Source organism: Hyperolius riggenbachi, chromosome 6 (assembly GCF_040937935.1).
Source record: "Hyperolius riggenbachi isolate aHypRig1 chromosome 6, aHypRig1.pri, whole genome shotgun sequence".
NCBI lineage: Eukaryota > Metazoa > Chordata > Amphibia > Anura > Hyperoliidae > Hyperolius > Hyperolius riggenbachi.
The window spans coordinates 285,164,027-285,189,600 of NC_090651.1; the positions used below are offsets into that span (position 1 = coordinate 285,164,027).

General features: G+C 43.2%; 1 protein-coding gene across 1 annotated transcript in view; it reads left to right on the forward strand.

Moving 5' to 3' along the window:
• Window positions 1-25,574, forward strand: part of MCAM (melanoma cell adhesion molecule) — a 124,483-nt gene that overhangs the window by 39,499 nt on the left and 59,410 nt on the right. The window contains exons 2-3 of the mRNA XM_068240969.1: window positions 13,924-14,045; window positions 15,246-15,462. Coding sequence (XP_068097070.1) covers window positions 13,924-14,045; window positions 15,246-15,462 — 339 coding nt within the window. The remainder of the gene's footprint in view (window positions 1-13,923; window positions 14,046-15,245; window positions 15,463-25,574) is intronic.

Consider the following 25,574-nt stretch of genomic DNA (forward strand, 5'->3'; position numbering starts at 1 on the left):
TATTAATGTTTCAATAATTGTTGATTTCAATGATTGTCTGTATATATTAATTATTTATATTGCCTTAATAAACGACGTTCAAACGTCCTTTGTTTATTCAGCTACCCTGCTATTCAGCCACACAAACTGAATCCAGACTTGACGCTACTTTTGTTGTTAGCTAGACAGAATAGAGTGTGTTTAACCGTTTTCTTTGTAGGTCTAGAACTAGCTAGTCAGTGGGTGCTTCTGGCCCAGGAAAGCAGAAGTGGTGGCAGTTATACCCTGAAATAGTGTGTAAAGTGTATTTCCGTAACCCACAGGCTCCCTTCTGGTTTGTCTGCGGCCAATTCCCTACGGTTTCTTCGCGTTGACTGCGACAACAGTTTGCACGATCTGTGCGCTGGAACCGTTTGGAAGGCATTTCGCGTTCCAGCCACCAGGGCTCCTGTGACAGATGGGCCTGTACAAAAAAAGATAAACTTTGGTATTTGACATTGTTCCATTAGGCAGTCCATCCATCCACCAGGGATCCCAGTCTAGGCCCCAATTCTTAGTAATGTAACAGTCTGATTTAAAACAAACTTGAACTGAAAATAAATTCTAGTAATAATTAATTATACTGTGGGTGTAGTAGCAATGGTATATAGAACTCCCTGGCGTCTCACACTGTTATTTTTCATCACATAAGTTAATTGTGTGCACAGCAGCCATGTTTGTGTAATGTAAAATCTGGATTGTAAGCTCCCATCAAAAAGAACTAATGAGCTTTAAGGCTTTTACACACGTCAGATTTTTCCAAACGACCGGTCGTTTCGACGTTTGAACGTCTGGTTGGTCAAATCCAGTCTTAATAGCTGAACGACTGATCGTACACACGCCCGATTTGGCGCCCAAACAACCGGACATTCAAACGTCCAGACGACCGCCTGTTCAGAAAAATCCGACGTGTGTATGTATCTTTAGAGCACTCTCTTCTTATCAAGATTGTTTGCACAGCGAGATAAAAGTGGAGTGAATCTATTGTCTTCTCATTTACATACATAAAGCACTGGTTACATACATAAAGCACTGGTGTAATGCTGGGAATACACAGGTCGATTCTGAGCTGATAAGATGGTTAGGTAGATAATTTCTGACATGTCCAATCTCCGTTTGAATGTTTTGCTTGCTGCTCGATTTGTCATTGAAGTAGATTGAAAAGAGATAAGAAAAACGAGTGAAAGATAAGAGAATTGAGCGGACAAAACGATCGGGCGCAGAATCGAGCGCCAGCATCGACCTGTCTATTCCCAGCATAATAACTAACTCTTTCAGTTAAAATAAAAAAATGAATAATAAGGGAACACTGGGAAACTCTGAGTACTATGATTACCCATGTTTATCTCCCTATGTTACATGTCAGTTCAAGCCAAGTTCACAGCAGTGTGTTGTAACGGCAGCTTTGTAATGCGGCTTACAGCATTAGAAAGCATCACCTATGTGTCATTCACAGTGTGGTAGGTGTGTTGCAGTATAATGGATTGCAGTATGGTAACGCATGCTAAGCGCACACGCTTTAACCACTTGAGGACTGTGGGCTTTACCACCCTTAAGGACCAGGCACTTTTTTTCCATTCAGACCACTGCAGCTTTCACTGTTTATTGCTCGGTCATACAACCTACCACCTAAATGAATTTTAGCTCCTTTTCTTGTCACTAATAAAGCTTTCTTTTGGTGCTATTTGATTGCTGCTGCGATTTTTACTTTTTATTATATTCATCAAAAAAGACATGAATTTTGTCAAAAAAATGATTTTTTTAACTTTCTGTGCTGACATTTTTCAAATAAAGTAAAATTTCTGTATACATGCAGCGCGAAAAATGTGGACAAACATGTTTTTGATTAAAAAAAAAAAAACATTCAGCCTATATTTATTGGTTTGGGTAAAAGTTATAGCATTTACAAACTATGGTGCAAAAAGTGAATTTTCCCATTTTCCAGCATCTCTGACTTTTCTGAGGGGCTAGAATTCCAGGATAGTATAAATACCCCCCAAATGACCCCATTTTGGAAAGAAGACATCCCAAAGTATTCACTGAGAGGCATAGTGAGTTCATAGAAAGATATTATTTTTTGTCACAAGTAAGCGGAAAATGACACTTTGTGCCAAAAAAAAAGAGTTTCCATTTCTTCTAACTTGCGACAAAAAAAAAAGAAATCTGCCACGGACTCACCATGCCACTCTCTGAATACCTTGAAGTGTCTACTTTCCAAAATGGGGTCATTTGTGGGGTGTGTTCACTGTCCTGACATTTTGGGGGGTGCTAAATTGTAAGCACCCATGTAAAGCCTAAAGGTGCTCATTGGACTTTGGGCCCCTTAGCGCAGTTAGGCTGCAAAAAAGTGCCACACATGTGGTATTGCGGTACTCAGGAGAAGTAGTATAATGTGTTTTGGGGTGTATTTTTACACATACCCATACTGGGTGGGGGAAATATCTCTGTAAATGACAATTGTTTGATTTTTTTTTTTACACACAATTGTCCATTTACAGAGATAAAGTCCAATGAGTACCTTTAGGATTTCACAGGTCATTTTTGTTTCAAGACTACTCCTCACGGTTTAGGGCCCCTAAAATGCCAGGGCAGTATAGGAACCCCACTAATGACCCCATTTTATAAAGAAGACACCCCAAGGTATTCCGTTAGAAGTATGGTGAGTTCATAGAAGATTTATTTTTTTTGTCACAAGTTAGCGGAAATTGATTTTAATTGTTTTTTTTTTCACAAAGTGTCATTTTCCGCTAACTTGTGACAAAAAATAAAATCTTCTATGAACTCACCATATTCCTAACGGAATACCTTTGTGTGTCTTCTTTCTAGAATGGGGTCATTTGGGGGGTTCCTATACTGCCCTGGCATTTTAGGGGCCCTAAACCGTGAGGAGTAGTCTTGAAACCAAATGTCGTAAAATGACCTGTGAAATCCTAAAGGTACTCATTGGACTTTGGGCCCCTTAGCGTACTTAGGGTGTAAAAAAGTGCCACACATGTGGTACCTCCGTACTCAGGAGAAGTAGTATAATGTGTTTTGGGTGTATTTTTACACATACCCATGCTGGGTGGGAGAAATATCTCTGTAAATGACAATTGTTTGATTTTTTTTACACACAATTGTCCAATTACAGAGAGATTTCTCCCACCCAGCATGGGTATGTGTAGAAATACACCCCAAAACACATTATACTACTTTTCCAGAGTACGGTGGTACCACATGTGTGACACTTTTTTGCAGCCTAGGTGTGCTAAGGGGCCCAACGTCCTATTCACAGGTCATTTTGCGACATTTGTTTTCTAGACTACTCCTCACGGTTTAGGGCCCCTAAAATGCCAGGGCAGTATAGGAACCCCACAAGTGACCCCATTTTAGAAAGAAGACACCCCAAGGTATTCCGTTAGGTGTATGGCGAGTTCATAGAAGATTTTATTTTTTGGTTAGTGAAAAATGACACTTTGTGAAAAAAAACCAATAAAAATCAATTTCCGCTAACTTTTGACAAAAAATAAAATCTTCTATGCACTCGTCATACACCTAACAGAATACCTTGGGGTGTCTTTTTTCTAAAATGGGGTCACTTGTGGGGTTCCTATACCGCCCTGGCATTTTACGGGCCCAAAACCGTGAGTAGTCTGGAAACCAAATGTCTCAAAATGACTGTTCAGGGGTATAAGCATCTGCAAATTTTTATTGACAGGTGGTCTATGAGGGGGCGAATTTTGTGGAACCGGTCATAAGCAGGGTGGCCTTTTAGATGACAGGTTGGATTGGGCCTGATCTGATGGATAGGAATGCTAGGGGGTGACAGGAGGTGATTGATGGGTGTCTCAAGGTGTGATTAGAGGGGGGAATAGATGCAAGCAATGCACTGGCGAGGTGATCAGGGCTGGGGTCTGAGGGCGTTTTGAGGGTGTGGGCGGGTGATTGAGTGCCCTAGGGGCAGATAGGGGTCTAATCTGATAGGTAGCAGTGACAGGGGGTGATTGATGGGTAATTAGTGGATGTTTAGGGTAGAGAACAGATGTAAACAATGCACTTGGGAGGTGATCTGACGTCGGATCTGCGGGCGATCTATTGGTGTGGGTGGGTGATCAGATTGCCCGCAAGGGGCAGGTTAGGGGCTGATTGATGGGTGGCAGTGACAGGGGGTGATTGATGGGTGGCAGTGACAGGGGGTGATTGATGGGTGATTGACAGGTGAACAGTGGGTTATTACAGGGAAGAACAGATGTAAATATTGCGCTGGCGAATTGATAAGGGGGGGTCTGAGGGCAATCTGAGCGTGTAGGCGGGTGATTGGGTGCCCGCAAGGGGCAGATTAGGGTCTTATCTGATGGGTAACAGTGAGAGGTGGTGATAGGGGGTGATTGATGGGTGATTGATGGGTAATTAGTGGGTGTTTAGGGTAGAGAACAGATGTAAACACTGCACTTGGGAGGTGATCTGACGTCGGATCTGCGGGCGATCTATTGGTGTGGGTAGGTGATCAGATTGCCCGCAAGGGGCAGGTTAGGGGCTGATTGATGGGTGGCAGTGACAGGGGGTGATTGATGGGTGATTGACAGGTGATTGACAGGTGATCAGTGGGTTATTACAGGGAAGATCAGATGTAAATATTGCGCTGGTGAATTGATAAGGGGGGGGTCTGAGGGCAATCTGAGCGTGTAGGCGGGTGATTGGGTGCCCGCAAGGGGCAGATTAGGGTCTGATCTGATGGGTAACAGTGACAGGTGGTGATAGGGGGTGATTGATGGGTGATTGATGGGTAATTAGTGGGTGTTTAGGGTAGAGAACAGATGTAAACACTGCACTTGGGAGGATATCTGACGTCGGATCTGCGGGTGATCTATTGGTGTGGGTGGGTGATCAGATTGCCCGCAAGGGGCAGGTTAGGGGCTGATTGATGGGTGGCAGTGACAGGGGGTGATTGATGGGTGATTGACAGGTGATTGACAGGTGATCAGTGGGATAGATGCATACAGTACATGGGGGGGGGGTCTGGGGAGAATCTGAGGGGTGGGGGGTGATCAGGAGAGAGCAGGGGGCAGTTTAGGGCATAAAGAAAAAAATAGCGTTGACAGATAGTAACAGGGAGTGATTGATGGGTGATTAGGGGGGTGATTGGGTGCAAACAGGGGTCTGGGGGGTGGGCAGGGGGGGGGTCTGAGGGGTGCTGTGGGCGATCAGGGGGCAGGGGGGGGGAAATCAGTGTGCTTGGGTGCAGACTAGGGTGGCTGCAGCTTGCCCTGGTGGTCCCTCGGACACTGGGACCACCAGGGCAGGAGGCAGTCTGTATAATACACTTTGTATACATTACAAAGTGTATTTTACACTTTGTATGCGGCAATCCGGGTGCTAGTAACCCGCCCATGCCCGTAAAAGGACCGCCGCCATTTGTCAATACGGCGGTCCTTGCGGGGTCCACTTCCCGGCCGCCAATTGTCTATACGGCGGTCGGAAAGTGGTTAACAATAAAAGTAAAGCATACTTTTTATTGGCTGTATACTTCACTGTACCCGACGTAAAGTAAGTATAATGTGCTGCGCTGCTGTCCTGATTTGATGCGTTACGTTCCTGCTGTCACAGTGAACTCAACGGCCAATGTGAACATGGCCTTTGGTGCACTTTAAAGTGTTGCCAGGCAACTGGTATTGTTTAGAAGGAAATAAATAAGGCAGCCTCCATATTCCTCTCACTTCAGTTGTCCTTTAAATATTGCAATTCATCTCAAAAAGTAATTCTCATTCTTGAATTGAAAAGAAAACTGCATTGTGTGTGGTCATCTTAAGATGTCCAATAATTAAATGGGTATCAACCTGTCTTCTAGCAATGACTTTGATTATGAATGCTTATGAGTCTCCCTACACTTTTTCACTGTCTTCACTGTGTTCACATTCTGTCTGCGCAGTAAATAATAAAAAAGAGAACAGCAGTCATTTTTTTCTGCAAGCAAAAAAACAAAAAAAGGAGTTAGATGAAAACAGCCTATTGACCTAAGTGACTTGGGTAGTCAGATCTAATGCTGTTTTGCATGCAGAAAAAAGCTGACAGGTACATGTAGTAGAATAGAATCTTTACTTTTGAGTATGGGGTATGTGTTAGGCAAAAAAAATGGGAAATGTCTATATAGATACAGTATGTCTTGAATATGGTTCTCCTCATATGTTATAGTAAAAATAACAACAGCAGAATCAGTAATGCAATGTGTGTACATTATTCATTAAGGGTACTTTTGAAGCTTTCTTTGAAGATTTCAAGGTTTAGAAGAGTCCCATTATGCTTTTACAGAGGAAATGATGCAAGACAGACAGACAGAAAATGTCCTCCTACAAAGCAATTACTATGGCTTCTCCATGAATGTGGTGCTGTCTTTTAGGCAGAGAGCAGAGAGGGGGAAGCTAAAATAACAAGGGGTACAGAGGCGCCTCAGATACAAGGAGTGACCAACAAAACAAAAAGTCTTCAAATATAAGTAGAAAATATTCATGTGGATGTGGTAACCCTGTATGCCCTATTATCCATTGTGAAAAGGATGAAAATAAATCATTTACCTCAAGTAAAGTTTATTTGTTTTGTTCTTGAGAAGGCAACGGACCCTTTGGTACAGCTCCATATACTGTATTGTAAGGTGTAAAGGCATTTATCATTTTAGCTGGCTTACCTTGTTTTTCGTGCATTAGAAACATAGACATTCCAGACTATTCCCATTAGAAGCTCAGCTGTGAATATCAAAGCTAGCTGCTAATCACTGGATTAAGCCAGGTGTTCAAAATGAAATTAAAATGAGTAACACAGGCTTCTGTTCTGTGCAACTAATTACTCTACTGCATGTAGATGGGAAGTTCCGGGAAATTTGTACTCCAAAGTGATTTAGCAGGAAATGGCAATTTGAAATGATAGTCAGTTCTGGAAATTCAAAGCTGTAAACAAACTGAAATGGAAAGATATTTGTAACAGCTTTAAAGTGTACCTAAGGCAATATGTGATATGAGATAAACATGTGTATGCACAGTACAAAACATTATAACCAGGCTGTTTTACTTGTTTTATTTTGCTGCCTGAAAGAGTTAATTTCTAGACATGGAAGTGGCAGCTTCTGTCTTGTTGGTAGCTTGTCGGGAATATAATAAAGATAATTACAGCTATTAAAGCTTTCCTGGCAGAATACATCTTCTGAGGCCAGGGAGAGATAAAATACATGAACTATTGACCCTTTTCTAATACTGGGACGTTTGATAGGCTGCCACTGACAGTAAAACATTTAACCTACTTTGTAAATGTTTAAATATAAAATAAACCCATGATAAAGCAGTGTTCTCCCCAGAAACTTTTTCCAGCTGGGTGATATGAAAAAGTAGCCGGGTGGGGCAAGCTGAGTGAATGCAGGGCAGGTGCTTCTCTGCACAATTCTGCTTACAGCAGAGCAGGAGGTGAGCTGATGACAGCCGGGTGCTCACCAAAACTAGCTGGGTGGAGCACCCGGCTAAAAGAGCCTGGGGAGGACACTGTAAAGATATCTAAAAAAAAAAGTCATTTTTAGGAGTAGGAGGCTACATATAATTGTTAATCTCTCACTTTATTTTCACCTCAGGTTCACTTTAAATTTCAAAAGACTTGGTCAGTACAGACAAACGAACGCCATTTTTTCAAATATTATGAATTTAGTTGCAAAAAAATAAAGTTAAGAACAACCAGTTGCACATTATTTGCAAAGAGTTTTAAAGGGTATCTGAAGTGAAAATAAACGTATGATATAATGAATTGTATGTGTAGTACAGCTAAGAAATTAAGAAATAGAACATTAGTAGCAAAGATATGAGTCTCATATTGTTTCCAGTACAGAAAGAGTTAAGACATTTCACTTGTTATCTATGTAAAATAACTTCTCTGAGCCCTCCTTCTAATTTAGTCAGAGAGCAGTGTTATTTTCTGAAGCATTTACGGTATACATTAACCATTAAGGATTCCTCCTGTGGCGTTCTGGCTTGTCAGCCTGCATTCGCTTGTGTATTTGCAATGAGTCACATTGTCGTTTGCAATTGCTCTGCAGTTCTGAGCAGCTCAGAATGCTGTCATCATTCCACCAATGGCTTACTACAGCTGAACTGCAGTCAGATAGCCCTGGATTTCCTGCATGCATGTTGTTGCATAGGACTACATGCATTGGTACAGATAGTCTTTCAGCTAGCAAATGGTAACCAAGCCAGCTCAGGACTGAATGATTACCATTCATCTGTGTGGAGATTTGCATGCTTGCATCCATTGGCTGATGCCAGCATAAAAGTCTGCCTCCCCTTTTAGACCTCGCCCGTCATAGTTTTAGCTCTGTCTAAGCTGTTACTGGGTCCCTTGATTTTGTAAAATATATTCCTTGTCTTAGTTCAGTTATCTTGTGGAGCTACGATTATGTATTTCCCACGAGGACATATATACGTACTCCTTCTAGTGCAAAGAATTTGTATTGTTTGTATTGTCTAGTTTAGTTCGCTGTATTGCTACAGTCCAGATCTAGCTAGACTCCTTGCTTATGTTATATACAGTGGTGTAAAAAACTATTTGCCCCCTTCCTGATTTCTTATTCTTTTGCATGTTTGTCACACTTAAATGTTTCTGTTCATCAAAAACCGTTAACTATTAGTCAAAGATAACATAATTGAACACAAAATGCAGTTTTAAATGATGGTTTTTAATATTTAGGGCTCGTTCCCACTATCGCGAATCCGCATGCGTCCAACGCATGCGGATTCGCACATGTAATGTGAGTGGATGGGGCTGTTTCCACTCCTGCGGTGGCGTTGTGTGTTTTTTGTTGCGGAGAAAAAACGCACAAAAGAGGCAACGATTTCGCCTGCGTCGGGAATCCGTGCGAATCGCCGCTAATGTATTTAATAGTAAAAACGCATGCGGTTTTTACATGCGTTTTTACCCGCGATTTCGCACCTTTTCCAATTTTATTTTGCCCTGGCAGTGTCATGGTTAATTTCGAATGGCACCCTGCCATGCGAAATCGCACGCGAAATCGCGGGTAAAAACGCATGCAGAAACGCATCCGCATGCGTTTTTACAAGCGTCGGAATGCCGGCGAATCGCGTCGCAACAGTGGAAACAAGCCCTTAGTGAGGAAAAAAAACTTAAAACCTACATGGCCCTGTGTGAAAAAGTGATTGCCCCCCCTTGTTATAAAATAACTGTGGTTTATCACACCTGAGTTCAATTTCTGTAGTCACCCCCAGGCCCGATTACTGCCACACCTGTTTCAATCAAGAAATCACTTAAATAGGAGCTATCTGACACAGAGAAGTAGGCCAAAAGCTCCTCAAAAGCTAGACATCATGCCAAGATCCAAAGAAATTCAGGAACAAATGAGAACAAAAGTACTGTAACTGAGATCTATCAGTCTGGTAAAGGTTATAAAGCCATTTCTAAAGCTTTGGGACTCCAGCGAACCACAGTGAGAGCCATTATCCACAAATGGCAAAAACATGGAACAGTGATGAACCTTCCCAGGAGTGGCTGGCCGACCAAAATTACCCCAAAAGCGCAGAGAAAACTCATCCGAGAGGCCACAAAAGCCCCCAGGACAACATCTAAAGAACTGCAGGCCTCACTTGCCTCAATTAAGGTCAGTGTTCACAACTCCACCATAAGAAAGAGACTGGGCGAAAACGGCCTGCATGGCAGATATCCAAGGCGCAAACCACTTTTAAGCAAAAAGAACATTAAGGCTCGTCTCAATTTTGCTAAAAAAAACATCTCAATGATTGCCAAGACTTGTGGGAAAATACCTTGTGGACCGCCGAGACAAAAGCTGAACTTTTTGGAAGGTGCGTGTCCTGTTAAATCTGTCGTAGAAGTAACACAGCATTTCAGCAAAAGAACATCATACCAGCAGTAAAATATGGTGGTGGTAGTGTGATGGTCTGGGGTTGTTTTGCTGCTTCAGGACCTGGAAGGCTTGCTGTGATAGATGGAACCATGAATTCTACTGTCTACCAAAAAATCCTGACGGAGAATGTCCGGCCATCTGTTCATCAACTCAAGCTGAAGCGATCTTGGGTGCTGCAGCAGGACAATGACCCAAAAGACACCAGCAAATCCACCTCTGAATGGCTGAAGAAAAACAAAATGAAGACTTTGGAGTGGCCTAGTCAAAGCCCTGACCTGAATCCTATTGAGATGTTGTGGCATGACCTTAAAAAGGCAGTTCATGCTAGAAAACCCTCAAATAAAGATGAATTACAACAATTCTGCAAAGATGAGTGCGCCAAAATTCCTCCAGAGCGCCGTAAAAGACTTGTTGCAAGTTATCGCAAACGCTTGATTGCAGTTATTGCTGCTAAGGGTGGCCCAACCAGTTATTAGGTTCAGGGGGCAATCTCTTTTTCACACAGGGCCATGTAGGTTTTGAGTTTTTTTTCTCACTAAATAATAAAAACCATCATTTAAAACTGCATTTTGTGTTCAATTACGTTATCTTTAACTAATGGTTAACGGTTTTTGATGAGCAGAAACATTTAAGTGTGACAAACATGCAAAAGAATAAGAAATCAGGAAGGGGGCAAATAGTTTTTCACACCACTGTATTGGTTCATCGCCAATATATACAAATTCTAGTCAGCGTTTGTTATTTTCCTTGTATTTGTGTTACGGTGATATATCAGTGCCGCTGATATATATGTACTTGAACTGTTGATATCCTGTGTTCAGCTAGTCAGTTTTTAGCATGTTTCTATAGGTTGCGCTTAACATGACCACCCGTGCTTAGCTAGCATAGTCCTGTCCTTGCGAGGTAGCCATTGCTGCGGTTGCTATTGGTTACCTCACTCTTGTCTTTGTGAATGCTTGCTGTCACTGAGGCAGTGACTAGATTAGCAAGCATTCATTCTGTCAGCCTCTGTCCTCCTAGTCCTGTCCTTGCGAGGTAGCCATTGCTGCGGTTGCTATTGGCTACCTCACTTCAGTCTGTCTAGTATCTGTCTGAATGTTTGCTATCGCAAGAGCAGCGAAACATCGCACTGCGCTGCCATTGCGTCTTATCAGAAGCCCAGAGCTGCAGTTGCTCTGGGCAGCCTGTGTAGCTTCTTCCATTATCCAGCTCTTAGCCTTGTTGTGCTGGGTAGTCAGAGAGTATGACCCCCCAGCATTACAACCACTTTATGCATCCGAGCAACTTTCACCTCCCATTTATTCGCAGATAACTTTATCACTAATTATCACATTGAAATGATCTACTGTATACAGGGCCGGATTTCTGGCAAGGCCAAATAGGCCATGGCCTAGGGCACCAGAAATTTAGGGGCGGCTCAGTGAGGGGCAGTAAAGCTGTTTTATGCAGCCATCCCTATCTACAAAGACCGCTTTATCCTTTGAACTCTCTGTCCTGTACTTGTGTCGTCCCTGCAAGACCTGAAAGCTCTATCCTGCAGGTACACATCACCCTAACTCTCATGGTGACACAATGGTTCCATCATTAATGAGATGGCAAACATCACATAAAAGTTCTTAAGGAAAACATAACTAATAATCTATACACGTATTACTAAAATAGTTATTGTCTGTGACATCCAATGATGCAAAGTAAGTAGAATTCTCATTGGGGCACACAGAGATAACCATACAGACGGTATAGTTGGCCTTGTGCAGTAAAAAGTACAAATCCGGCCCTGACTGTATATCTTGTTTTTTTCCGCCACCATTTAGGCTTTCTTTGAGTGGTGCATTTTGCTAAGAATTATTTTATACTAAATCCATTTTAACAGGAAGATTAAGAAAGAAATGGAAAAAAAAATCATTATTTTTCAGTTTTTGGCCATTATAGTTTGAAATTAATACATGCTACCGTAATTAAAACCCATGTATTTTATTTACCCATTTGTCCCGGTTATTACACCGTTTAAATTATGTCCCTATCTCAATTTATGGCACCGATATTTTATTTGGAAATAAAGGTTCATTTTTTCAATTTGCGTCCATCAGTATTTACAAGCTTATAATTTAAAAAAATTATATCAATATACTCTCTTGACATGCATATTTAAAAAGTTCAGACCCTTAGGTATTAGGTATTTTTGTTGTTTGTTTGTTTTTTTAATTGTAGTTTTTTTTTTTTTTTATTAAAAATTTTATTTGGGTAGTTTTTGGTGTGGGAAGTAAACAGCTAATTTTAAAAGTAATATAATGTAATTATTTAATAAAAAATGTATGTGGGTGTAGCGAACGATCTCGCTTCCAGGAAGCCTTAGGAGGACAGAAACTTTTTTCTCTGCAGAAAGACCGCTGCCTCTGATAAGAGGCCGTCGGTTTTTCTGCGGGGGACTTAGATCGATAAATGGGAACTATATTCCCATTCATTAATCTGGGGGCTAACGGCAGGTGGCAGGAGCGCGTGCTGGAGCACGCACGATCGTGCGCGGCAGGCAGCAGCAGCACAGTGTATCTGGATGGATAAATCCGTCCAGATAGACTTAAAGAGACACTGAAGCGATAAAAAAATTATGATATAATGAATTGGTTGTGTAATAAGGATAATTACTAGAACTTTAGTAGCAAAGAAAATATTCTAATATTTTTATTTTCAGTTATATAGTCTTTTTTTATAACATTGCATCATTGTCTAATATTTACAGTTTAGACACTACTCAGCATTCTAAATGGGTTCAAAAGTTCACTAGCCTGCTCTGGAAAATCTTCCCTGCAGAGGGAAAAAAAGATACATTGGCCTCAATTCACTAAGCTTATCTCCTGTCTTTAATAACGTTTCTAGAGTTATCACCATGGTGATAAGGCATACCGTATTCAGAAAACATTTTACCTCAGGCAAACCTAAAGTGAACTCTTCAATCCTTAAAATAACTCCAGAATTCTAAAGTTTAAGACAGGTTGTTCATTAGCTGCTTGTGAAAATAACTACAGAGGAGGTAACTTAACTACAGAGGAGGTAACTTAAGGAATGAAGTGATAAGATAACTCTCTCACTGTGGTGGCAAGTTTTCTCTTGCCTTATTATCTCCAGCATGATCTTAGTGAATTAAGGCCAGTGTCTTTTAAAGCTTATTATCTAAAGTGTCTGGCAGAGTTCTCTGCGACTTTGAAAGTCATGGAGCTCAATGGCTAATTTGCATAGATAACAACTGGAGTTTCTTAGCTCTTCCTTTACTGGAAACAATATTAAGCCGCATCTACACGCGTAGATGAGGCTCCGATCCGGCGGCTCGATTAGCTGCCAGATCGCCTTTTCCGCGTTCCCACTTGCCCGCGCGTGCGCCGGATTCGATACCCGCTCATCCCCGCGCCGCGACTCTTATCTTCCACTCGATTCCCTGCCATTGTCCCCTCGCGGGGAACGAGCAGGGAATCGGCCGTAGCAAGATCCGACCTGTCGGATCTTATCAATCGAGCCGCATCAGCGGCTCGATTGATAAGCCACATCGCTGCCTCATCTACGCGTGTAGATGAGGCTTTAGACTTGTGTCTCTGCTCCTAATGTTTTATTTCTTAGCTGTACTACACATACAAATCATTTGATCATAATTTTTTTTTTTTTTGCTTCAGTGTCTCTTTAAGTGGTTAAAGAAACAGTGAAAGACAAGATAAGGTTTTACTGCAGTGAAGTTCATAGGGTCATTAGCGCTGCTCTGTTTCATAGTTTAAAATGCAGAGTGTAGTTTGTAATTGCAAATATTAGAGAATGATGTAATGTTATAAAAAAAAACCTATATAATTGAAAATGAAAATATGAGAATCTTCTCTTTGCAACTAATGCCATCTTTGTTTTATATACAGTAGTTCTTTGAATCAACCATGCACCTGTATTATTGTTTTTTTCAAATGGGTTATTGCTTTTGTGTACTCTTTATATGCCCTTCAATACCTGCATTGTATGAATTGTGGTTTCTTTTCTTGTAGGAACACTGGGGCAACATGGCCAGGAGGACAATACAGAAATAAGGAAGGCAAACCTTGATGAACGAGTGGTGCTCCCATGTGCAGTGTTCAGTAGCAATGCCACAGTGGTGCAGTGGCTGTATGTAAGTGTCAGCAGCGGATTATGAAGCTTACTTTGTAAATCACAGAAGTACTATTACATATGGTAGTAGTAATAGCTTGATGACAAATGTGATTTGTTTTCTCTTAGTATTTCATAATTAAAATTAATGATGTAATGAAAACTAATTATAACATTATAGGTATCTTTAAAATGAAAATATCAGCTTGAATTAATGAACATTTTGTTGCCTTTAGATATTATTAATTTTTTTTAAGATTCCCTCTCTGATTATAAGATTAGCAGATCCTTTAAGAATGGGCGCCTCCACCCCTGTTTTAAGTGTCTTGTTATACCTCTTTTAGAGGTGATAGTTTTTTAGTTGTCCTAAAGAACTTCCGGAGTGCGACCACCCAGTTCCTGTCACAGATCTGGAAAACCGAGCGGGGACGGTTAATTTCCCGCCTGCTCTGACGGTGGTTGCAAGGATTTTCAACCCACCTTTGTGAATATATACATCCTTAGCAATTTGCTTTCCTGAATCTTACACGATTCTGCAACATTGGGCTCCTGGTCTCCTTTTTTCTTTTAGATGAACCTGGGGTTGTTCTAATCACAGGAACTATCGACATAAGCTATCAATGCACTTCAGGGCTGTAGCTACTTAGGGCATGCTCCACGGGCGACCAGGATCATTAGGGAGCCTTGCCCAAGGACACCTTACTGATTTACATTCTGGCTTAAGCCAGGATTCCAACCCTTGCGAAGCTCAAACCCTACATGAAAGACAACAGCTATAACAAGTACACTACCCAGCTGACCCATTATAACTTTTTTTTTTCGAACTCAGCTTAGCCTTGCCCTTGCCAGACCTTAACTCGGGCTTCATTGAGACACTCCTTGCGTCTGGCTTTTAGTTTGCATCATAGTTCGATAACTTCAGCTATCCTTTATTTAACCAACCGAGTAAACCAAATTAGTAACGTAGGATATCCTACTAGGGCTGAGTACACTATGAGCCCCAAAAGAAAAACCTTCCCTCCCATTATAACTTTATAGAAGAAAATGATATATGACATGTTTATTTTTTTTACTTTATAGTCTCTTTAATATGCACATAATAACTATTAATGCCTCACTATGATATCCAAAAAATGCCTGGGATTCAGCTTTAAGATAGTGACTTTAAAAAAAACAAGCAGATAGTAACAGACTTGTCTCTATTCATATCTTTGGGAAACAGATTAAAGACCAAGCAGGAGATGCCATAAAGATTTATACGTCTGGACCAGGGGCACCAGTGAAGGAGGATTCTAACATGAAAAGCACGGTTGACTTTGGAGAAGATGCTAAGTTGGTGATAGATAAAGTACAAGTTCAGCATAACAAGACATTTGTTTGTCGTGTGGAGCATGAGAATGGCGTGAAGGAGGAAAGCAGGATACAGCTGAGAGTCTACAGTGAGTGAAACCTCAGGCCGTGCATTGCACCTGTTTACAGAAGATTCAAACAATAACAATTCATATCACATGAATATATAGATTAATTAATTAATCTAAAAGAATGCATGTTCTCTACCTGTAAAGGTGCCCATAAATCAGAAGATGTACGGGCAGATCGACCAAGAGACAGATCTCTCTCTTATTGATTCTGATCAGAGAGAGCTCACTCGGCTGCCCAAACCCCACAGGCCGATTCCTGATCAATTTCAGCTTGAAATCTCTAGGGAATGATGCATCCGCTACCTTGCCGACCCCGCGATCTCCCCCAGTGTAAAATGCCCCCTCCGTTCGCATACACGTGCCTCACATGGTGTGTGTGATGTAATATTTACGCCGTTACCTCTGCGCACCCGATCTTGCAAGCCGACCCTACATCCTGCAGCATGTCCGATCAATACCTGCAACCAATTTGGCCCTGAAATTGGTTGCATCATCGATTGGGCATGCTCTAGGCGGCACGGATTTTCATCTGATCCAATTATAATAATGGGATGGTTGATCGGCTGCCAAGTCGCCTGATGTAAGGCAACCTTAATGTGTGTTGTTGTTCATCTGAGGTTGTAGTTACCTAAATTTAAAATGCCCTGAGGATGAGATGATGGCCCATATGCAATTCACTTTTTCTCCTGAGTTTTCTCCTAGGTGATATTTTTAAAATTTGTCAATAAAATGCCCTTTAAGCCACCAGAAAGCAAGAAAAGACTCAAAATAAATGTAATAATACTTTTTCATTTACTTTTTGGTACTTTTTTAGTTCAAAAGTGCTGGAAAGTTATTTTAAAAAGAAGATGAAAAATTATCTCCTAGGAGAAAACTTGGGTGAAAAAGTGAATTGCATATGACCCGATCCTGAGTTTTTTCTTATGAGATCATTTTTCATCTTCTATTTAAAATAACTTTTCAGCACTTTGCAACTGAATTGTAATGATCTGCGGGCGATTTCCAGTCAGCGCACACCATGTGCGCTGAAGCAGAAGGAAATCGCCACAATCAAAAGAGCAAAGTACCCAGTATAAGTTTGTAGAGGAGAATTCCAACGAGCAGATGGAGCTGTGGAGTACAGAGGGATAAGTCCTCTGTACAGCCACAGATGCCAGATTGGAATTATACGATTAAGCAAGACTAGGCAACAAAGTAGCAACTCAGAAGAAAGCAAGAACAGAGACAGACTATGTGAATGTCTACCAATCTAGTCGCCACCCAGCGACGGTAGACATATCACATCAGAACAGACCAGAGTAAGAAAGCTATCAGCAACACAAGACTGAGTAAAGACAGAGCGTGAACTGAGTAAGGAAGACACAGCAAATCACCACAATCTGAACGCCAATGAAAATAACAAACTAACTACCTAAACGCGGGCCCCGCACGATATGCGCAACAGAGACAAAACACGTTAACGGTACGGCCACCGCACGTTAAGCGCAACAGTGGCAAAACGTACCAACCCTGACTAACATATGAACACGGAGAAAGAAAACAAACAGATAACGCGAACGCTTGCTAATCGGTTGCCTCACACCAGACAACAGCAAGCGTTCGTTCCAGACAAGACAGACAGAAGGAGTAACCAGTAGCAACCGCAGCTAAGGTTATACTCCAAGGTTCAGACAAGAAAGATCCACCGCCTCTAACGCTAGGGCGAATGCGATCTAAGAACAGGACAGAATGATTCACTGTCAGCCACCGCTGGCGACAGTACAATCACACAGACAAGACAGACAGGAGTAACCAGTAGCAACCGCAGCTAAGGTTATACTCCAAGGTTCAGACAAGAGAGGAACGCTTGCTAATCGGTTACCTCACACCAGGCAACAGCAAGCGTTCGTTCCAGACAAGACAGACAGAATAGGCAGTACAAATTATACACAACCTGACTGCACTAATAGGAATGCAAGGAGCACTCCCCAGGAATTAACTACACTAGAATATAGTAACAAGATGCTGAGGCTCTAAGGTAAGTTTCCCTACAGAGGAACTATGTCGAGCAAGGAATTCTGGGAGGAAATGGCATTTATACTAGAAACCTTCAAAGGAAGCAGATAAGCAATTTGCATGACAAGTGGATGCAAATCAGTCAGTTTCAAACTGATAGAAATGACTTTTCCCTGCACTAAACTATGCAAGCTGCATAGGAAACAAAGCAGTCCAGGGAAACAAGTCCAGCAGAGCGGATTCTGACATGAATAAGTAGTAAAAAGTAGGTGAACAAGTACTATCAAAATTATTTGGCCTATTTTTTTGCTTGCTGTCTGATTTCTACTGCCTACTGTAAGGGATAGCAACATAGGAGAAAGTAATTTATGGCTAATTTTACTCTGGAAAAAATTTACTTCTTATTTGTATATGTTTGCACATATTTTAAGTTTTACAATTTTTCGCTGTAGTGCCCCTTTAAATACCTAAATGACTCCTTATACAGGAATTGTTGATTCTAATACACAATTATTCCCGCACATGATTCATGCACAGCACAATAATAAAGGAAATCAGTACTGATACGCCAGTGCCTAAGAACAGTTGAAAAGTGATATGCCAGTTCATGGTAACAGATAACTAGTGACAGAAGAACACTCTAGAATAGATATCAAATGTGACACATAAACGCATGATATCATAGATCAGCAGTGATACAAATCAGCATTCAGCAATTGCACACAGGCACTTAGAAACTTACAAGCCTGCGACATAGAACCACAGAACATTCCGTACTCCTCTCACAGTAGTGGACAATACCAACTGCAATTGTACTGGATTACTGGTTCTAATTTAACATAATACAGCAGAGCCTCTGTTATCTGGTACCGATGGGCAACGGCTGATGCTGGTTCAGTGTGCTTTCTGGTTGCTTGAGACTCAATGTTATAAAGAGGCCCAGCTTAGGCCCGGTTCACACTAGCGTTCCAGGTCCGGTTTCCCCGGATTGGAACGCACCGTATACTGTACAAACGGACCCGGATGTGACTGGATACATTGTTAATCAATGTATCCATTCACACCCGTCCGTCTGTCAGGATCCGGATCCGGGTCCGGGCTGCGGTCAGGATTTTTCCAACATGTAGCATTTTTCCGGAACGCAGCTCCGGCCGCCGCACCTGACCCTGAACCTGACCATTTTCCCCGCACCATAGGAAGTGATGAGAAATGGAAGTTTCTCATCACACTGGCAATAGGAACGGGTGGGGGTCCAGGCATGGACAGATAGGGGCCCCCACTCTCCCCATGCCTGTCTCTGCTGCTGCACCTGTTTAAAGTACAGTATCGGCAATCCGGAAGTGTTACTTTCCGGATGCCGAACTGATACTTTTTTGTTTGCAACCTGACCGGATCCTGAGGGATGCGTACGGCCCCCCGGACCCGGACGTACGGCCCGGTTTCACACAAAACGCTAGTGTGAACCGGGCCTAATACAGTACAATACCCCACTCTATATACAGTGGCTTGCAAAAGTATTTGGCCCCCTTGAAGTTTTCCACATTTTGTCACATTACTGCCACAAACATGAATCAATTTTATTGAAATTCCACATGAAAGACCAATACAAAGTGGTGTACACGTGAGAAGTGGAACGAAAATCATACATGATTCCTAACATTTTTTACAAATCAATAGCTGCAAAGTGGGGTGTGCGTAATTATTCAGCCCCCTGAGTCAATACTTTGTAGAACCACCTTTTGCTGCAATTACAGCTGCCAGTCTTTTAGGGTATTTCTCTACCAGCTTTGCACATCTAGAGACTGAAATCCTTGCCCATTCTTCTTTGCAAAACAGCTCAAGCTCAGTCAGATTAGATGGACAGCGTTTGTGAACAGCAGTTTTCAGATCTTGCCACAGATTCTCGATTGGATTTAGATCTGGACTTTGATTGGGCCATTCTAACACATGGATATGTTTTGTTTTAAACCATTCCATTCTTGCCCTGGCTTTATCTTTAGGGTCGTTGTCCTGCTGGAATGTGAACCTCCACCCCAGTCTCAAGTCTTTTGCAGACTCCAAGAGGTTTTCTTCCAAGATTGCCCTGTATTTGGCTCTATACATCTTCCCATCAACTCTGACCAGCTTCCCTGTCCCTGATGAAGAGACCCCCCCAGAGCATGATGGTGCCACCACCATATTTGACAGTGGGGATGGTGTGTTCTGAGTGATGTGCAGTGTTAGTTTACCGCCACACATAGCGTTTTGCATTTTGGCCAAAAAGTTCCATTTTGGTCTCATCTGACCAGAGCACCTTCTTCCACATGGTTGCTGTGTCCCCCACATGGCTTGTGGCAAACTGCAAACAGGATTTCCTATGCTTTTCTGTTCACAATTGCTTTCTTCTTACCACTCTTCCATAAAGGCCAACTTTGTGCAGTGCACGACTAATAGTTGTCCTATGGACAGATTCCCCCACCTGAGCGGTAGATTTCTGCAGCTCATCCAGAGTCACCATGGGCCTCTTGACTGCATTTCTGATCAGCGCTCTCCTTGTTCGACCTGTGAGTTTAGGTGGACGGCCTTGTCTTGGTAGGTTTACAGTTGTGGCATACTCCTTCCATTTCTGAATGATCGCTTGAACAGTGCTCCGTGGGATGTTCAAGGCTTTGGAAATCTTTTAGTAGCCTAAGCCTGCTTTAAATTTCTCAATAACTTTATCCCTGACCTATCTGGTGTGCAGAGCCGGGACAAGGTCCTCTAGCACCCAAGGCTGAGACACCAAAGTGCGCCCCTCCATCCCTCCACCCCAGCTGTCACACACTGATTGCTATTAGACTAAGAGGTACCCCAGGGCCCCCAACACCTTAATCTCTAGTTATCTGGCTTGTAGTCACTTCCATGTATATCCTTTTATTATTTCTTTCTGCTTCAAACATAATTAGGAATGACAGCTGAATGAATTGTGCGCCCCCTCCTACACTGCGCCCTGAGGCTGGAGCCTCTCCAGCCTATGCCTCGGCCCGGCCCTGCTGGTGTGTTCTTTGGACTTCATGGTGTTGTTGCACCCAAGATTCTCTTAGACAACCTCTGAGGCCGTCACAGAGCAGCTGTATTTGTACTGACATTAGATTACACACAGGTGTACTCTATTTAGTCATTAGCACTCATCAGGCAATGTCTATGGGCAACTGACTGCACTCATACCAAAGGGGGCTGAATAATTACGCACACCCCACTTTGCAGTTGCTGATTTGTAAAAAAAATGTTTGGAATCATGTATGATTTTCGTTCCACTTCTCACGTGTACACCACTTTGTATTGGTCTTTCACGTGGAATTCCAATAAATTTGATTCATGTTTGTGGCAGTAATGTGACACAATGTGGAAAACTTCAAGGGGGCCGAATACTTTTGCAAGCCACTGTACATACCATGAACTCTGTATTAAATGTTAAAATGCAGTAGTTGAAAGTACCATATTTACTTGACTACAAGTCTAGAAATGTAGGTCTGACATACTAAATAAAAGTATAGGGGTCGGCTTATGCACAAGGCACGAGCAACACTGAGTAATGTGTGCGCTATTAGTGACATTACCATATGCAGCAATTTACCTAGTGGTAAGTGACACTTTCGGTAATGCCAAGAAAACACAGGTCTAAAAGTCCTGGCCACAACAGATAAGGGAACCTAAACTGAGAAGGATATGGGGTTTTCCTTTTAAAATAATACCAGTTGCCCGACTCTCCAGCTGATCCTGTATCTCTAATACTTTTAGCCACAGCCCCTGAACAAGCATGCAGATCAGGTGCTCTGATTGAAGTTAGACTGGATTAGCTGCATGCTTGTTTCAGGTGTGTGATTCAGCCACTACTGCAGCCAAAGAGATCAGTAGAACTGACAAGCAACTGGTATTGTTTAAAAGGAAACATCCATATCGTTCTCAGTTAAGGTTCCCTTTAACAAGGAAAGGGGCAGAGGAAAGATACTGGGCTACAGGAAGGGGAGTGAATAATTGCTGCACTTGGGGCCTGGAGGGGTTATTGGTTGCACTTATTGGCTAGGAAGATTTAATGGCTCCAATAATGTATTAACATTAACTTTGCGGAGTAGTTGTATATTTGACTCAATATAAAATTACAGCTTAAGAGGATCAAATACTGTATTGGAGACGACTTATACACAAGGTCGACTTATACTCAAGGAAATACTGGCATATTAACCTTGGCTGAGCAATGAAAACAGACTTTAGGCACAGCATAGCCCACAAACAGCCTAATTTGGCCTTCACTACTGTGAGAATTGCCGGCGATTGGTGCTGGTTGGTTAAGACTGTTGTTTAGTTGAGCTCCGGATAACTGGGACTCTACTGTATGATTTAATCCACTATTAGGACTAAATACTGACTTTGCATCAGTTTTTCAGCTTAAACTATGACTTTGCATTTACATCATTTAAATTTAAATCTGAAAAATTATCATCGTTCTTCTCATGTGTCAATATTTCCGGACTACTTGGGGTAAAGGAGGGCAGGGTATCTGACTCCTAAAACTCCTCCCAGCAGTCTAATGTTCATATAAACAAAAGCGCCAGAAGGATAAAAGTAGCTAAAAGTTTTAAAATAGAGGAGGCAGTGGTGGACTTACCTCTTCCAAGTAGACACAAGATATTATTGATGTTGTTTTAACAAAACAATTTTATTTAAATACTCCAGGTTCAGTACAATGCGTTTCGCAGGATCGACCCCGCTTCCTCAGGCAATAAAGTGGAGCATATAACAAATGCAGGTCTAAATCAAAGCCAAACGCCTGATAAGTTAAGACATAGACATATGACTATGGTAGAGATTAGATTGTGAGCCCCTCTGAGGGACAGTTAAGTGACAAGACAGTATATTCTGTATCGCGGTGCACCATTCATTTTTTTGGTAGACCAAACTTTTTCAGCTGCCGTAGGTGGTACATCCTCTGATGTGCTTTCTTGATGATAGTAACAGTATTGTTGTCCCATTTTAGGTTGTTTGAGATTGTGGGCCCAAGAAAGTTCAATGACTCTACCTGAGTTATTGTAGATGCATTTATGGTTAGGGAGAGGTTTTGGGGGTGGGGAGGGGGGGGATCTTCTAAAGTCTATTATCATCTCCATGGTTTCAAGAGCATTTAGCTACAAGTTGTTGCTGCTGCACCAGGAGGAAAGCTGTCTCACTATATGCCTGTATACAGACTCGTCCCCATTTTGTATGAGACCAACTACTGTTGTGTCATCTGTAAACTTCAGAACCTTTACAGATGGATCTGTGGAGATGCAGTCATTGGTGTACAGTGAATAGAGCAGCAGGGAAAACACACAGCTCTGGGGTGCACCAGTACTGACGGTCAACAAGCTTGATGTGTGTTTCCCAAGTCTAACCTGCTGTTTCCTGTCGGTTAAGAAAATGGTTATCCATTTGCCGATGGATTCAGGTATGTGTAGTTGGTAGAGCTTGCTGTGTAGCAGCGACGGTATTATGGTATTAAATGCAGAGCTGAAATCTATGAGTAAAATTCTGGTGTAGGTTCCTGATGGGTCTAGATCAGGCTTTCTCAACCAGGAACCCCAGAGTTCCTTGAATACTCTTCAGGGGTTCCTTGGCTCTTTTCGCCATTGTTATGGGGGGAAGAATGATAGAGCACATTATAAAAAGGTGTACTGTAAAAAGAACTAAATTGGGGGCTAGAATATAAATGAACACATTAATAAAAAGCACTAGAATAAGAAGACACTGTAATAGGGGGGTTGTGAAATGAACAGCCACACCTACTTTTAAAGTCTATGCCTCCTGCAAAATAAATGCAGTGGTTCCTCGAGATCAAAAAATGATTTGCAGGGTTCCTCCAGGGTAAAAAGGTTGAGAACGGCTGGTCTAGATGCTCTAGTACATAGTGCATACACATGTTTACAGCGTCATCTACGGATCTATTTAGACCTGTATGCAAATTGCAGAGAGTCTAGCAGGGGATCTGTAATGGATTTCAGACAGCGGCGTCGCTAGCGCTATCTGTTCGTGGCCCGTGCCACGAACATGGCTTTGGGTGCCCCTGATGTTATCAACTGGGGTGCCCAACGCGTGTGCCCCGAATAAGCGCAGCCGCCGTTTGCTTGATACGGCGGCCGCCATGATGTAGGCAGTGTTTTTAGCGCGTCAACGAGTGCTTCCGGCTGCCGACATACGCCCCCTGCCCAATCCCACGGAGCACTTGGCAGGGGGCATGGGCTGCCATTCAAAAGGCAGGGGGCTTGAGAGAGAGCGTGTGTAGCTCTGCCACCTGCATGCGTAGGCTGCTCAGCGTGCTGTGTCCGGCTGCTGACCCCGGGCAGCCGGACATGGCGTCAAATTGGCGTCCTGCTGCTACCCGCCGCCACATCTGTTCTATGACCCCAGCAGTCACCCCACAGTCGTCAGGCCCACCACAGACCGCGCTCCACATGCCTGCAGCCGCCAGATTCGGGCAGACCGATCACCTCGCCATCTGCACCTGGGACAAGGTACCTGCACCCTGCAGCCAGCCTGACAGATGCCAGAGACCACCATGCAGCAGCAGCCAACAGGAGATCCAAAACCATTCACAATCACAGTAAGTACTGTGGCAGCCAGCCCAGTAGTCAACTGCAAGTGGTGGGGGGTTGGGGGACACTGGACAGAGAGTGCAGCTAGCCACACAGCTAGGCAGCCCAGTAGTCAACTGCAAGTGGTGGGCCACACAGCTAGGCAGCCCAGTAGTCAACTGCAAGTGGTGGGGGGCTGGGGGACACTGGACAGAGAGTGCAGCTAGCCACACAGCTAGGCAGCCCAGTAGTCAACTGCAAGTGGTGGGGGCTGAGGGACACTGGACAGAGAGTGCAGCTAGCCACACAGCCCAGTAGTCAACTGCAAGTGGTGGGGGCTGTGGGACACTGGACAGAGAGTGCAGATAGCCACACAGCCCAGTAATCAACTACAAGTGGTGGGGGACACTGGACAGAGAGTGTAGCTAGTCACACAGCCAGCCAGCCCAGTAGTCAACTGCAAGTGGTGGGGGACTGGGGGACAATGGGCAGTGAGTGCAGCTAGTCACACAGCCAGCAAGCCCAGTAGTCAACTGCAAGTGGTGGGGGACTGGGGGACACTGGACAGTGAGTGCAGCTAGCCACACAGCCAGCAAGCCCAGTAGTCAACTGCAAGTGGTGGGGGACTGGGGGACACTGGACAGTGAGTGCAGCTAGCCACACAGCCAGCAAGCCCAGTAGTCAACTGCAAGTGGTGGGGGACTGGGGGACACTGGACAGTGAGTGCAGCTAGCCACACAGCCAGCAAGCCCAGTAGTCAACTGCAAGTGGTGGGGGACTGGGGGACACTGGACAGTGAGTGCAGCTAGCCACACAGCCAGCCAGCCCAGTAGTACTAGCCACCCACTAGCCAAACAGCACCTGGGACTGGCTGGGCCTGTCTGCTGTACTGTCTGCCTGTCTCACACTGTCATGTTTTCAGTAATAAGCAGCTGCATTACCATCCATCACTATTCACTGGTACTAGTACAGCAGATTTATTGGATGCCTTAGCACTTGAATTACAAAGTTATGCTGTGTGTGTGGTGAGGTGCACATAGGCTTACTGATCACCTCCCATGGCTCGGTGTCGTCCTTGGTTTGCCTGTCCTGGTTGACATGCGCAGTATTTCCTTGTGGGCTGCTGGGGACCAATATACTGTGTGCCAGTGTGTGAGGATGTACCGGTTGCATGCACTGAAAGCTTATACTGCATATGGTAAGCCTATGTGCACCTCCCTAGTCCCCACACATGGCACTAATTTGAAATGTAAATGAGTGCTAAGGTATCCTCTAAAAGGATACCAGAGGAATAAACTAGCTGCAGTGTGCTGGTCTCTGCTGCCTCCAGTATGTACAGTATAAGCTGTTACTCTGTGCCTGTACTGATAGTAAACTAGCTGCAGCGTGTGCTGATCTCTACTACCCCCAGTATGTACAGTATAAGCTGTTACTCTGTGCCTGGACTGATAGTAAACTAGCTGCAGTGTGTTCTGATCTCTGCTACCGCCAGTATGTACAGTATAAGCTGTTACTCTGTGCCTGTACTGATAGTTAACTAGCTGCAGTGTGTGCTGATCTATGCTACCT